This window comes from Carassius gibelio, chromosome A21 (assembly GCF_023724105.1).
Source record: "Carassius gibelio isolate Cgi1373 ecotype wild population from Czech Republic chromosome A21, carGib1.2-hapl.c, whole genome shotgun sequence".
Lineage (NCBI taxonomy): Eukaryota > Metazoa > Chordata > Actinopteri > Cypriniformes > Cyprinidae > Carassius > Carassius gibelio.
In genome coordinates, this window is record NC_068391.1 from 3886015 (window position 1) to 3901397 (window position 15383).

Genomic DNA, 15383 nt, shown 5'->3' on the forward strand with positions numbered 1-15383 from the left:
TTAGAACAAAACTCATCATAATGGTTATTTGAGAATTGTCTTACAAGTCACATGGAGCGAAGTGTCCTGGAGATGTTGTCAGAGAGAAGCTCCGCTCCATCTTGCATGTTGTATGATGAATCAAATCCAAAGAAAAATAAAGAGAAAAACCACTGGACCTTCGTCAGGAAGATTGCATATTTAATATGAACATCTGTCATGATAAAGGTTCATTGAACCAAAATATAAGACAGGCACGACTTTTGTTTTATTTGTTTTAATGACTATATTAATGCTGTGCTTTAAAATCATGCGAGTTTAAATATAGGCATTATAGTTCAACATTTGGATTCTCTATACAAATAAGGATAACATATACAGACAAACTTTGCCTTGGTCAACAAGGCTTTATGTAACATTCAAAACACACAGTCCAGGCAGTATATTACATCCTTTTCTTTCAGGGCCATTCAAATGACTCTCCATTTGCATTCAGTATAAAAGATCCTGCTCCTGTCCAACCGATTCTGGCTTAAACTGGAACTATTAGTTCTCCTCGTGGCACTTCACATATTAAAAACTTTAAATCTAGAACAAAGAGGTTCAGAAACAAAAATCGAAACCAAAAAAAACCTTGATTCTAGAAATCTCCTTTTAGAATAATATTGTCAACATGAAAATCACATTTGACTGAATCCAGTTTCAAAGATTAGGGAAGTTAAATGGGTTGCACTCTACACATATTGATTTACGCAGAGAGGCTAAGCGCATGTCCTTTGCGTGTAAGGAAGTAGCGTTTGGTTCCGACAGTCCTGGACATGAGCACGAACAGATACGGATCCAGAGCGCTATGCAAGCAACACAGACACACAGCCACACTGAAGTAGATGTAAAGACTCTCTGTAAAGCCGATAGAAAGCATGACATAATGCACGAAATGAAGGCAGCTGCTCGGGCCGAAGCACAAAACAAAGATAATGAAGTTAAACGTGCTAGCTCTGATATAAAGAGCCCAGTCTTGGTGTGAACGGTTCAGGTGCCAGATGATAGAAGTGTAACATGTCACTGTCACCACTAGAGGCAGGAAAAAACCTACACAGGTCAAGCCTAAGTTATAATAGATAAGCCATTGGTAGTTACTTAAACCAGCAGGGAGAACGTCGTGGCATGTGATTATTCCGAGATCTGTGATGCGGTAGCTTTGTTTCACTAGGAATTCTGGCAGAAGGGCGATGATAAATACGATCCAGACGGTTAAACAACCCCATGTGGTCATTGAGCGCTTCGGCAAGCTCTTATAAAGGAAAGGATGAACCACAGCTAGGTAGCGTTTGATGCTAATGCATGCTAGTGTGAAAGCAGAGCAGTAAAGGTTTCCGTAAAAACAGGCGGTTGTGATACGACAAGCGGTTTCGCCGAATATCCAATGGTTTCCACTGAGATGATAGTGCACCTTCAGCAGCAGGCTAAACAACAGCAGCAAGTCGGACGCTGCCAAGCTACAGTACAAAATAGCCGAAGAAATGGCCCGCACTTTGGTTCCAACGGAAACCAAGATGGCGATATTGGCGGGAATGCCGACAACGACGGCTATGATGTAGACGGCTGGGATGAACCTATTGCTCAGAGGTCCTTGGAGGTAGTTTGCCGTGTTGTTGCTTCGTAACTTGACTTCAACATCAACGGCAGATGGGTGGATGTTTGTTTGTGGGTCTGTTGTTTCGTTTGGAGGAGGAGGTACAATGATTGGGATGGCGTCTCCTTGAAAGGTCCTCGGGCTGGCGATGACAGTGCTGTTTTGTTTGCTCTTCCCATCGCTCTTTCCTGCAAGTGGACATAGAGGAAAGTTAGACATAGGTTTATATATACAATACAATACAATACTGTTTATTTATAGCACATTTAATAAAACCAAAGTCGACCAACGTGCTTGACATAATATGCAAAACAAAACAAGTCAAAAAGTTTAACAACAATAAAGCGCAAACTATAAAACACACACTGTAAAATTGATGAGGTTCACTAAAATAAAGAATCACTGCACAGCAAAAATTAAAGCTGTTTAAAATAAAAATTACATTTCAAGGAGAAGAAATATTTTTTATTTTTAGTTGCAGTTATAATAAAATTAATAAAATTGTCTTGATAACTTTGAAAGTTGAGCTTGGGTTTCGTTCCCAGCATGCTTTATAGGACTGGATAAATATTGTAATTGAGTGTTATTTAGTTGTTTTGTATACATTGTATATGATCCATCTCAAACTATTTTAAATCATATTTAAACTATGTGTATAAATATATTCACATGTATTAACTATTATTTAAGTGAACTGCATAACATTTTTGAAAAAAATAAAAAATCTTTTCATCTAAAATATGTTCATATACTTTTAAAGAGACCTTCTGTTGTGATTAATACTACTTAAAATTGGAATATTTAATATTAACACATTAGTATAATATTCACAAAATATAAACAATAAATATGTTTTTACTGTTTTTATTACTTTTACTGTTTTACTGTAGTTGATCAAATCTGTTTGATTATAGATTATTTCAGAGGAATAGTCTTTAAAAGTGTTTCTTTATAAATTATAAATAAAGAAAAGAAAAAAAGATCCTATTCACGATAGTTGATGAATGTATTTATTTATTTATTTTTAATAAGACCTTCTGTTGTGTCTTATAGCCTACCGCTTAAAATTGTCAACAGAATATTAATATTTATAAAATAACAAAACTATCAAATGTTTTACTGACGTTGATCAAATCTGAAATTATTTCACTGAGAAAATGCTTCTTCCCGATATAATTCTGTATTTGTTATGGTGTTGAATTGTCAGTTTCTCTTACCACTGATGGTAGGCTAACAACAGGAAATTTGCTATACAGAGGAATGAACTGTTTGAAATTAAACAAATTTAAACAGATTTAACATATTAATTCGCTTACCTTTAGCCTGGTTCGCGTTTAGAATAATTAAAGTTATCAAAACGACAAGAACAATTTTCCCCATGACTGAGAAACACGTCCAGTAGGGTCAGTTCAAAACGACAAGTCTCCACACGGTTTATCTGTGACTGGAATCCAAAATAAAGGGCGTAAAGACGCAAGAGCCGACTGTCTCTCACTCTCTCTCTCACTCTCTCTCTCTCTCTCACTCCCTCTCTCTCGAGAATAGCGGGAACGTTCCAAACAGATGACATCATCATCGCCCCCTCTTTTGAACCCCTTTCAGCCTTTGACATCATAATTACTTCTTTTCTTGATCGTCCAATACTTTATCCGCCTAAATTCTTAAAGGTGACATTCATAGTTTCTATTTATTTATTGCTCACTTGGTGGCCAAATAATACTTGGAAATTAAGAAAAAAAAAAAGTAAGAACTGTTGGTCCATCAGTAATTTCTGTTCGTTTTAAAACAAATATCTTGTTGTAAGTTTAACCATTCTCTGAAGGAAAGTAAATGCCTGTAGGTGAGAGATAAAACACTTTTAATCTGCCACCATCTGGACGTCTGTGTTTCACTTCCCATCCAACCCGCAGTGCATTCTCTTTATTTGTTGGTTGCAGTCTGCAAGAGTTCTCTATGACACAGTATCAGATCAAATATGAATAATAAAACATGAGAGATGATTTCCTGTTTATACAAATGATGAACTCGTACCTATGTAATTTAAGTAGGCCAGTCTAGCAAAACATGCATTCTTAAACACCCACACATATCCGCACGCGCACACAATCACACACACACACACACACACACACACACACTTTTGATTTGATTACAGCCATAAAACCTTTTTACAGATTTTACATTGTGCTACTTTGTGCTAGAGTAAAACATATTTTTATACACATAATATTGCACCAAAATAGCTTGACGTTATCTACAAAAGAGATGGGATGCATTTTCTGCTCTCTTTTAAAGGAACAGTTCACCCAAAAGTTTGCTCATTTTAGGACCAGTGGTTCCTCTGCAGTGAATGGGTGCCGTCAGAATAAGAGTTGATAAACAGTTGATAAAAACAGCTGATAAAAACTTTACAATAATCCACATGAATACGGTACATTTATAAGAAACTAAGCCATCATAAAAACATTTTAACTCTAAACCATCGACTCGGGATAAAATATGAGTCTATAACCCATAATAACACTTCATCTTAAAGAAGTCCACTGTTGTCCTCTCAAAATCCACCCGTATATTTGCTTAGAACTGTTTTCACTTGTAAACAATACTTGATTTGTGCATTTCTCTCCTGATTCAGACAAGACGTCTTTTTCACTGTAAAAAAGTGATTATGTGTTTTAGTCTGAAGTAACGGTTTGATGTAAAAATTATCTTGATGGATTTTTTTCTTAAAAACATGCAGCTTTTCTTTTTACAAGACGTTAACTGATGGACTGGAGTGGTGTGGTTTACTTGTAGATTTTTGTGACGTTTTTATCATCTGTTTTTATCAACTGTGTTTATCAGCTCTCATTCTGACGGCACCCATTCAGTAGGGGATCCACTGGTGACGAGCAAGTGATGTAATGCTACATTTCTCCAAATCTGATGAAGACACAAACTCATCTACATTTTGGATTGCCGAAGGGTAAATTTTCAACTATTTGTAATTTTTGAGTGAAATATTCCTTTTTAAGTTGATAAGATGATACATTGTTATCTTAACTATGCACGATTTTAGGATTGTTTTTTGTCCCCAAACAGCTAGAAACTATTTTTTTCTCTCTCTCTAAAAAGCATATGCATAACTATGGGTGACTTCAGATCTTGTTTTTAAAACTGCTGGGTTTCTAGCAAAGTAATTTTTATTCAGTAAAGGTGAAAGGTGTCATTGTGTCCTGCATATGAGGACAAAACAAATGACTAACACACATCTCCTGCTGCGAGCGAGCTGCGTGAAATTCATGCAAACAACTATTAAACATCAACATGCAAAAACCAACTAAACACCCTGCTGTTCAGAGTAAACATCTTGATAGAAAGCCTACTGATCTAGTGCGTCGGTTACCCTCTCGAACTGTGAGACTGGAGCACAGATGTCTTCTTTACAAACAGAGCACATCAGAAACAGTGGAAAATTTGTGCCTGGGGGCGATTTCCCAAAAATACGTACATTTTTATGGGAAAAGTACGTGGTGTTCAGAAGTGACACTAACACAAGAGGACTCCTGAAGGGTCACAGAGTGTGTTTACACAAGCATGAACTGGTATTTAAACAGATATTGCACACACAACATGAACAAACATGCATAGAGATGATGCATTTAACAGGACGGTGCCTAAATTCCTTACAGTATGTGAACATTTCTGAAGTTTGGGATTCTCAAACTTACTGAGAGGATTCATAGAGAGTTCTCTCCTTTAGCCTAGAAACAATTGACATCTTGTCTTAAATCATATTGCTAATGTAATTTCTTAATAATATTTTATATGATAATGTAAGTATATTATAATGTTTAATTTAATGTAATACAACTAATAGACTCAACCCCATGTCATTTCAAATCTGTATTGATCTATTTATGCTGCGGAACAAAAAAAAGGAGATTTAAGAAATTATTATTATTATTTTCATACAACTGATATCAGTGGCAACCAAAAGAGTTTTGATTATGCTGTCATACATTCTTCAGAATCTTTTCTTTTGTGTTCTACAAAAGAAAGAAAGTCATACAAGTTTAAAATGACATGAAGAAAACTCATGACAGATTTTTTTAATTTTTGTGTGTGAATTATTCCTTTAAGAAATGTTTTACAACGTAATTTTGGTCAAATTATACAAATATACGAGTGATTTTTAAGCAAGTCACTTAAATGCAGTGCTTAAAAAGTGCAACTGGCAGGTGAGCACTCACAATGAGCTAGTTTAAGACTTTTAATACTTAATTTTATAGTTAATGACTGTCTAAACCAGGAGAAAAATCCCAGTAAAGCGCAGGCTCAGCCCTCAGAAGTCTAGAGAGCGTCACTCTGGATACAGAAACAATCAAAACCCAAACAAATCTGAGCTGCATCACTAACCAGCAGCTATGCTTCTATTGAACATGTGTGGTTCGTTATTACATTTCTGAAATGGCGATTTCTCATGAACAAGGAAACATGTGGCGCCATCCCTCAGCAGACTTCAGCGTGTCCAAAATTAGGTATTATTCCAGACACAAAGGAGAGGTACGAGCTGATATTTTGTCTGCAGGCTTCTTAATTTTCCTTCTATGTGTATTAAAATAATGCTTATATTTTTAATTGTCTATTGTGTATAATGTATAATGGATTAGGTGGATGTTGTGTTGTCGTGTGTGCGTGTCTCAGGTGAACTGCTGCGCGTTCTCACCTGACTGTCACGTTCTGCTCACGTGCTGTGATGACGCCAGACTGTACCTGTGGAGCGCCACCAGTGCAAAACACCTGGCCACATTCAGCGGACACTCAGGTATCGTTAAGTGACTGGTAAATATATTGTGTTGTGTATCAATACTGTGGTAAATATATCGCAGTCGTAATAATTAACGTGGATAGCTGTGCATCTGCGTTTGCTGCGTGTTGCCAAGTCCGTGATTTTTCCACCGAATTGGGCTTCTTTAACACTTATGGCGCGCTGGTGACCCTATGTGATATTTAGCCCAGGAATGCCATTGGGCTCGTTTTGAATTGCAATTGGGTGGGTTTTGTTGTGAATGGTAAAAAAAAGAAAAAGAAAAAAAAAGAAAGTCGACTGCAAAAACTTGCTACCTAACTCACAAAATATATCAATATATTACTCACACAGTAGTATCTTAATGGAAATAGGATGCATAAACATGAAATATGGAGAATTGGAAAGTATGAAGATTATCAAATGCACAGTGCAAGAATTTTCTGTTCTGTTGCTGCTAAATGACATCAGACCTAAATGATTAAAGTCACAAATTGGGACTAAACACCTAAAAAAAAAAAAAAATCAGGAAAACCTGGTTGTTTATTGGTACATTAATACTTTCCTCATATAGTGCATGTTATCACAAAAATGTGTTTCATGAATTGATGAAAATAAAAAATAAATAAATAAGCCTATCTTGATAAAATATTTACTGGAGTAATTTTTTTTTTTTTTAACATGCCTTTGATGTATAAATATCAAAGTAAGTGTAGGCCTATCATAGTGAAGGAGTATCATTTTATTAGCAGAGCTCAATAACAGGGAAAAGACTAAATCCAGAACCAGGCTCGGGGTAAATAAGTAGAAGCAATCCAGAACACAACAAACAGATTCATAGAGCACAGAATCCAGAAAAACTGATTAAAAACAAAAGACTACAATACAACACTTACAAAAGAGCAAAAATATACACAAGCATTAACGGGTCCATCCAGCGGTGCAATGTGGGTATGAAGTGTAGAATTGTATTTATTGTACGTGGGCACAAAGTTCAAGATTTTCTGTTTAATTATTTGTTTTGAAATAAACATGCAGGTCCTGTGAAATCCTGTGTTTTCTCTTCGGATGGTCAGCTGTTTGCGAGTGCGTCTCACGACCGTACGGTCAGAATCTGGAGCCGCTCCAGCACTGAATGCACACACATACTGACAGGTACTCTCAAATACTGATAAACTCCAATACTGATCCATCACAGGATCCACAGCTTCAGCAGCAACATCTCATCAGCATCAACCTTTGTTCTGTTTCATAATCACCATCGTTTCAGTCAAACTTTTCTTAGTTTAACATGTTACTGCTTGCCAGCTCACAGCGGGAGTGTGGAGACGGTGAGCTTCAGTCCGGACGGTCAGAGGCTGGTTTCGGGTGGATGGGACAACAGAGTACTCATCTGGAGGGTTCAGGTGACAAACACACACGTCACTTTACAGATCAGGAACTAATGTTTGAAACAAACACTTCCCTTTTCAAAAAAAGACTTCTGCAGAGAATAACGTAAATGGGGGACATTTGCATTCAACCAAACCAAACAAAACAAACACTTCCCTTTCAGAACAATGTTTCGAGAGGAAATAAATCTAGATTTTGAGCCATTTTTAGTGTGAGAAAAATATTAAGCATGATATTATAAAGAAAATGTTGTTTATAAAATGTAATAATTTTAAATATTTATATAATTTTAAATGTTTATATTTGGACATATTACTTTGTTAATATATTAAACTTTGTCTAATAAATATTATTTTCATTATTATGTTAATTTTTTTATTATGTATATATTTATTATACTTAGTAATTATTATATTTTATATTATTATATATTTCATATATTATACTTCATATGATAAAATATTTAATATCTACTCTTTTATATATTATTTCTATTAGTTTATATATATATATATATTTATATGTGTGTGTGTGTGTGTAATGTTCTTATTTATTTTCAAAATATATTTTGTTGCTTTTAAAGCCGGTACAAATTAAAATATTATCTGAAAAACGATTTTATAAATGTATATATGTATAAATAATATGAATAACATGATGGGTTTTAAAAATATAAAATTATAATAAAAAATATACAAGCAACACATACATATATAATAACTGATTAATTATTTCTGAGTAGAAAAAAATAAATAATGTTTAAATATTTTTGAGCATATTATTTAATATCTAGCACATTTTGACAGCTTTAAAAAATACATTGAAAAAATCCCATAGCATCCTCTTGCAACCCCATCGAGGTTTAAAATCAAGGTATCATTCATATCCATAACACAAAAAATAGTTTTGAGGATACTGATGAACTTTCATACTTATAGTTAAGTTTTTTCTTCATATCAGTAACCTTAATAATGAACTGAAGACATAAATGGTGTAGTGTTTCTGTAGTACCAGGTGCAGCTCATCAGTAATGTGTGTGTGGTGTTGTTTGATGTCTCAGAGCGGTGAGATGCTGGAGGATCTGCGGGGTCACACTGCAGCTGTCCAGAGCAGTGCCTTCTCATCAGACTCACAGAGTGTGGTATGAATCATCTTGTTTTGATCCGTTCAGCATGAGCTGCTTCACCTCCTCTCTCTGTCGTTCAGGCCACGGGCTCCTGGGATCGGACCGTGAGAGTCTGGAAACTTCTTGAGGAAAAAGAGGCTGTGACATTACAGGGGCACCTGGGAAACGTGGCCTGTCTCTGTTTCTCTGTCCGTGGGACGCTGGTGAGCTCACAAAGCTGATTTCTTATCGAGAGTGAGAAAAAAAAAGATGTTTCTCCTGAAAGAATCTCTTCTGCTCACAGAGGTTGTATTTTAAATCAAAGAACAATATTAATCCCAGGGGGAAATTGCTTTCCATGTTGCAATTGTTCTCAAAAAGAAAGAAATAATAAATAAATAAATAATAAGAAAGATAAAAATGAATAAATATATACCCATCAATAAATTAAAAATGAATAGAGACATACAAATAATAATAAAAGACTATACCTATAAAAACGGTAGTTTAGATCAAATGTAAAATTAATTAGGTGCAATAGAATGCGTCAGTAGAATCTTGTGTATAATGAATCCAATGTGATCATGATAATTAATTACAGTAGTTTTATAGTGTATGTATAGCACACTAATCTAGTATTGATAAATAAGCAATGATAATAATAAATTGTATTGCACGTGAAAATCCCTTCTTGCACATAAATAGAAATTTCCATTGCACAAGAAAAATTGCACATGCAAATGTCCCAGCACTTATAGAAAGGAGTTATGCAGCCTTATGGCCACGTGTATAAAATATTATTACAATTTAAAATAACCATTATTCAAATAGATGTTATTGTTTTACCATAATATTTCAACATTTGACTGTATTTTTGATCAAATAAATACAGTGTTGGTGAGCAAGAGAGACTCATAAAAAATAAAAATAAACTTTTGAATGCTAGTATGTTTCTGAATGTGTCCTGTGTGTTTCAGGCCTCAGGCTCATGGGACGGCACAGTGCGTGTTTGGTCACCAATGCATCACGCGTGTCTGTTTGTGTTGGGAGGTTGTGAGCGTGTTTGGGTCAGGAGTCTAGCTTTCTCCAGAGACGGACTGGTTTTAGCATCCATCGCTGAAGGCGACATGGTAAAACACACTCACTTATTCACACAGTATGTGTGGCAATGCTCGATATTGATTGGTTTGTTTATCAGGTGAGGATCTGGGATGTGACCTCTGGAGTCTGTCTGAAGAGGCTGCAGGTGACTGAGAACCTTTGACTAGTAACATATTTAGCACTACACAAGCTTCATGGCATGTGTGCATGTGTTTTAGGGTCACAAGGACTCGGCATACGGCTGTGTGTTCACTCCTGATGGGAAGCTTCTCACCAGCGGTTCTGAGCAGCTGGATGTTGAAGAGGAGAGAAGTGAAAGTTTAAACACAGAACAGAACAGGACAGTAAAGAGTGACCACGAGGACGGCCAGGACATCATGACCCACGGTGAATGAAAGCAGCTGTGGAACTGCATCCTGTTTTACTCAGATAATCAGCGATTATAAACTCACAGACATCAATGGCTGCAGTGAGGTCTTCTGCACGTCTGAATCAACATGTTTATGAGATGAGCATCACAATGTCATAACTTTCAGTTTGGGTGCATAAGGATTGAATCGTTTTGTGATTGTTGGCAGTTTGTATGCATTTTTATTTTTTGTACTGTTTAGGAGGTAATCACCTTGTTTTTCACCTTGCAAAATTAAGCTGTTATCTGTCAATATGTGATATTTCTGATCAATTATTTAATATTTTACTGTAAACTAGTGTTTATGGTAATAAATGTAAATTATAAATAGCAGTTTGCAACATCAAGCAGCAAAACAGACTATTTTGATACTGCATTAGTAACTCGAAGTGGATGACAATGGAAGGATTTTAATGATACTATGATACAATATTATATTATATAAACATTTTCATGTATTAACCATAAAGGCTGTGTGAAAACAGGTTATCAAATTTAATTGTAATTTTTTATATTGTACTTTGTATTATATACCATTGTTTTATAAGATTTTTTCACATTATTGTTATAAAGTGAGAGGTAAACTATATTTAAAATGACTTAACATCTGGAAAGTATTTTACATTTGTATTAAAAACACAATGTATAAACCCTTAAAAAATATAAGACAGATTTTGGCTCTTTTAGAGTATCCAAAGTTAACCCTTTTTCCATCATGCTAAGCATTTTACAAACCTGTTTTTTCCCCACAATCAAAATAACGTCAACATAATTAGGATTGCTAAACTTAAGTATTTTTAAGATTATCTGCACATAAATCTTATTAAAATTAACTCCAGTCTGTATGAACCATAGACAACCCTTGAAAAGGTTAACTAAAATGTAGTTTTCGATTTTTTTTTAAGTGTTCTTACATGTTTTAGTTTCACTCTTGGTTAAATAACTCAAACATTTTTAAAGCTGTAATGCAGAGACTTCCAGGGGGAAAAAGCATCACGTTCCAACTGATGTCAAAAACAAGTTCCACATGCAATCATCACTTCAATCATATTTCCCAAGAAACCTTATTCCTGCTTCAGAGACACACAGACTCAGGCGTCTTAATTCCACGGTGAGGTGTTTATTTTTTCAGTGATAAACAACAGTACAGCCTTTTAAGCCTTGACCGCGAACTTGCGGATGCCGTAGAGGCGGGACTTCCTCTGCATCTTCTTGGTCATCAGGTTCTGCTCGTGTTTTGTCAGCTGACGACGGATGGCACGAGTCTTCCTGGGCCTCAGGTCCAAAGGCTTGTACTTCTTCCCCTGAACATGAAGAGAGCAGGACTGTTAGAAACTACAAGATGGACATTACAAGCAGTCAACAAATCTAAATCTAGAAAACCACTTACACTTATAGTACACTTATGATATAATATATTACTTATTTCTATATATATATATATTTTTTTTTTATTGTTACACGTTTAAATCTGTTTTTATATTTGCATTTAAAAAAAATTGTAACACTACTTTGCATTAACCTTGGCACTTCATTTCAGAAATCTAGTTAGCGTTTCTAATACGGCTGAGGAAGTGACGGAAACCTCTCTCTGCTGATTAGTGGAATCAATCTCACTTTCTTCCTCTTTTGGAACATCATAGAAATGCTAATTGTGGATTTATTTTTATTTTTCTATTGGACCAAATGGGAACATAATTAGTTGTAGTTTCCATTCATACGAGTGCTTGTGAGAAACACAGAGATATCACAAGAGTGGATTTAGAAATGGGATCAAAGAACCAAACAGTAAAAATAAATGGCAAGGTAATATAATGGAAAGTATAGAGTTTAAATGTACATAAAATGTGTGTATATAAGACTAGGTGTAAAAAAAACACCTGGTTCTCCAGTAACTACAGCTGAAGTTCATTAAATGATAGGATATAAATGATCTGTCGGCTGCTCACAGCAGATGAGCATCATTTAAAGACTCTGCCATGAACCGTCATGTTTCTTTAGCAAGAGAATATTCACACTAGCTCCACTTCAGCAGGAGGAGTGCTGGGTGATCGTCCTGCTGGAGTCTAAACAGACGCTCTGTAGTTTGTCTCTCATAACAAATCAGGTCATCTGAACACTGGAATGACTGATGGCCATTACAGCTTCCACATTAAAATCAATCAAACTCTTCTAAATGTATCTGCTGTCAAGATAAACTGAACGGGTTTAAGTTATCTTTAAATTTGATCTCATCTAAAAAATGTAAAGACTTCAAGGTGTTACCTGCATTGAAAGAGCATCTTAGCATGTGTGCATTTAGGTGATCAGTGGCATTAAACTGACCTTGTAAAACTTCCTCAGATTCTCCTTCTGTGTCTGGTTGATAACTGTGAGGACTCTGGCGATGGACTTGCGGACAACGCGGCTGAAAAGAGAGGAAACAATGATTAGAATGATGCTTTCCACTTAATTCTTCATCATCTTCAATTAATCCCAGAACAACATTTTTGACCGAAACGCAAAAGAATTGCGGCCACAAACAATTTCAAAACATGTTTCCAATGAATGGAACAGACACACACAGGGTTCTGCAGGTTTTATGTAAGATACACTGAAAACTACTTTCCTCTCAACCACTAGAACATAGAAACATATGGAAATTAACTTGTAGAGAGGTGAATTAAGACTTTAAGTCCTTTTAAGACCTGCAGAATGTGTGTGATGTGTATACTGAACGTCCTTGGATCAGACTACACTAAAGAAACAAAATACACACGTGTTCCCATCACACTAAAGCTGACATTGAAACATAGAAGGGCCCCAGATCATTATTCCTCCTAAACAGCACACGTCTCCAATAATCTGGATCTTCTGTAAACTGGTAAAGGGTGCGTCTCAATCAGCTCCTGTGCTCGTGAATCAGTATATCATGTACACGAATCTGCTCACTGGTTTGGTCCCTGGCTCACTGCACATTGGGACAGTGATTACTCAATGTAGAATGCCACAGTTGGTAATCAACAACAAGCAGGACCAATCTAAATTTTTCTCTTTAAACATCATTCTGCTACATTTAATTACATTTTTTTTATAAATGTTTACTAGATGTGATCATTACCTTTCTAGCAATGTGTTTTTGCTGAAATACTAAAAACCAGACATGTGTTTAAAGGGTTAGTTCATCCAAAATGAAAATGATGTCATTAATAACTCACCCTCATGTGGTTCCAAACCTGTGGGACCTCCGTTCATCTTCGAAACACAGTTTAAGATATTTTAGATTTAGTCCGAGAGCTCTCAGTCCCTCCACTGAAACGGTGTTACATGTTTCACTGTGAAACATGTCCAAAAAGGTAAGAAAATCATCAAAGTAGTCCATGTGACATCAGAGGGTCAGTTAGAATTTGCTGAAGCATTGAAAATACATTTTGGTCCAAAAATAACAAAAAATTATGACTTTAGCATTCAGACTTCAGCATTGTCTTCTCTTCCGGGTCACAACACTACTGACAAGTTTTCTGGTGCGCCCAATAACAAAGATAACACATCAGCAGCGTCGTGAACGCACTCACAACAGACCCGGAAGAGAAGACAATGCTGAATAAAGTCATAATGTTTGGACCAAAATGTATTTTCAATGCTTCAACAAATTCTAACTGACCCTCTGATGTCACATGGACTACTTTGAAGATGTTTTTTATTACCTTTCTGGACATGGACAGTAGACCGTACACAGATTTTCAATGGAGGGACTGAGAGCTCTTGGACTAAATCTTAAATATCTTAAACCGTGTTCCGAAAATGAACAGAGGTCTTAAGGGTTTGAAATGAAACAAGGGTGAGTCATTAATGACATCATTTTCATTTTTGGATGAACTAACCCTGTAAATCATTAATCACATATCAGAAATGATGTAATATCCGGATATGGATCATAGTGAGCACAAATGCTCCCTAGTTTTTGCAGTGCATTGTGGGATTTTTCAGGGAGCAGACTCTCCAGTGCAATGAAAGGACTCCCCTCATCAGTGTCCTGACTACTGAGCTCGTGAGCTTATCGAGACACAGCCGACTCCATCACTCACATCTTGGAGAGTTTGGATGCAGCTCCTCCCGTAACCTTGGCAACGCGCAGCTGGGAGAGCTCCACCTTCAGATCCTCCAGCTGTTTCAGCAGCTCCTCCTTTTTCTTCCCGCGCAGGTCTCTGGCCTTGATCTTTGCCTACAAAACACACATCACTCATTAGCATTTGAATCACATCAAACCATTTGTGTATTAAAGATAATTACTGAGAGACTACTGGAACGATGCACAGCTATCGAAAACTTACAAAAACATAGTTAAGTTTGGTTTACTTCAGAATCAGTTGTCTACAGCTAGCAGTGGTTTCTGATGTTTTGGAAACGCATGTCTGTCAAACTCGTTCAGTCTAGACATATAACTTCCACTTCTATTCGACAGCTGTTGACTACTGCAAGCCACAATATCCAAACCAACTCCATAATATTAACTTTATGTATCCATAACCACAATTACAGCTGTCCGCTACGCTAACAGGCTAAAGTGCACTACTGGGACTTCATCTACCGATGCATCGCGTCTTCACTCAAATTTCACTTTAATCCATGATTATAAATATTCAAATACCGTGCTCAAACTCTCGCCCCCAAGTTGAGGTGTAGTTTAAACTCTCTCTCGGTATCGTCTAACACGTATAACGCACAGGATTGATTCAGATTGTTCGGTTTCAGTAAAATCCTCACCATTTCTCTCGATGGCTGCCACAAGAAAGGAAGTCGCAGAGGTCACGTGGTAAAATCTACCGGGTCACGGAGGAAACTAGGGTAGGGAATATTAACTAATAAACCATTATGTTTATTAGACAATTGTACCTGTTAAAATAGGCTTACGTTTTCGTAAAAATAAATAAAGAAAAACACAGTAAAAAAATACTTTTAGTATATTATTCGGTCGATGGATTTGATTGAC

General features: G+C 36.1%; 3 protein-coding genes across 4 annotated transcripts; 1 reads left to right on the forward strand and 2 right to left on the reverse strand.

Annotated features, from left to right (window-relative positions):
* Nucleotides 1-240: 240 nt before the first annotated feature.
* LOC127941778 (proteinase-activated receptor 3) lies at nucleotides 241-3141 on the reverse strand. The gene is made up of 2 exons (XM_052537173.1): nucleotides 2932-3141; nucleotides 241-1803 (listed from the first exon to the last, which is right to left on the reverse strand). The coding sequence occupies exons 1-2, from the start codon at nucleotides 2993-2995 to the stop codon at nucleotides 728-730; spliced, it is 1140 nt and encodes a 379-aa protein (XP_052393133.1). The 5' UTR covers nucleotides 2996-3141; the 3' UTR covers nucleotides 241-727.
* A 2487-nt stretch (nucleotides 3142-5628) lies between these two features.
* Nucleotides 5629-10905, forward strand: LOC127941779 (WD repeat-containing protein 38). 2 transcript variants are annotated; one of them, XM_052537174.1, is made up of 9 exons: nucleotides 5629-6160; nucleotides 6268-6422; nucleotides 7443-7559; nucleotides 7713-7810; nucleotides 8857-8937; nucleotides 9003-9125; nucleotides 9879-10031; nucleotides 10100-10147; nucleotides 10221-10905. In XM_052537174.1, the coding sequence occupies exons 1-9, from the start codon at nucleotides 6078-6080 to the stop codon at nucleotides 10395-10397; spliced, it is 1035 nt and encodes a 344-aa protein (XP_052393134.1). In that variant the 5' UTR covers nucleotides 5629-6077; the 3' UTR covers nucleotides 10398-10905. The 2 variants fall into 2 exon arrangements, with proteins under 2 accessions (XP_052393134.1, XP_052393135.1); XM_052537175.1 differs by having other exon boundaries at nucleotides 5635-6160; nucleotides 6302-6422.
* A 606-nt stretch (nucleotides 10906-11511) lies between these two features.
* LOC127941781 (60S ribosomal protein L35) lies at nucleotides 11512-15305 on the reverse strand. The gene is made up of 4 exons (XM_052537176.1): nucleotides 15158-15305; nucleotides 14479-14615; nucleotides 12737-12818; nucleotides 11512-11715 (listed from the first exon to the last, which is right to left on the reverse strand). Exons 1-4 carry the CDS (start codon nucleotides 15158-15160, stop codon nucleotides 11566-11568), a joined length of 372 nt encoding a protein of 123 aa, XP_052393136.1. The 5' UTR covers nucleotides 15161-15305; the 3' UTR covers nucleotides 11512-11565.
* Nucleotides 15306-15383: the final 78 nt, after the last annotated feature.

Coding starts and splice junctions, on each gene's coding strand:
- LOC127941778 (XM_052537173.1), bottom strand. CDS start 2,995: ATGGGGAAAATTGTTCTTGTCGTTTTGATAACTTTAATTATTCTAAAC. Junction 1,804..2,931: donor AAACGCGAACCAGGCTAAAG/GTAAGCGAATTA, acceptor GTCCACTTGCAG/GAAAGAGCGATGGGAAGAGC.
- LOC127941779 (XM_052537174.1), top strand. CDS start 6,078: ATGAACAAGGAAACATGTGGCGCCATCCCTCAGCAGACTTCAGCGTGT. Junction 6,161..6,267: donor ATTCCAGACACAAAGGAGAG/GTACGAGCTGAT, acceptor ATAATGGATTAG/GTGGATGTTGTGTTGTCGTG. Junction 7,560..7,712: donor ATGCACACACATACTGACAG/GTACTCTCAAAT, acceptor ACTGCTTGCCAG/CTCACAGCGGGAGTGTGGAG.
- LOC127941781 (XM_052537176.1), bottom strand. Junction 12,819..14,478: donor GCATCCAAACTCTCCAAGAT/GTGAGTGATGGA, acceptor CTCTCTTTTCAG/CCGCGTTGTCCGCAAGTCCA. Junction 11,716..12,736: donor ATCTGAGGAAGTTTTACAAG/GTCAGTTTAATG, acceptor CTTCATGTTCAG/GGGAAGAAGTACAAGCCTTT.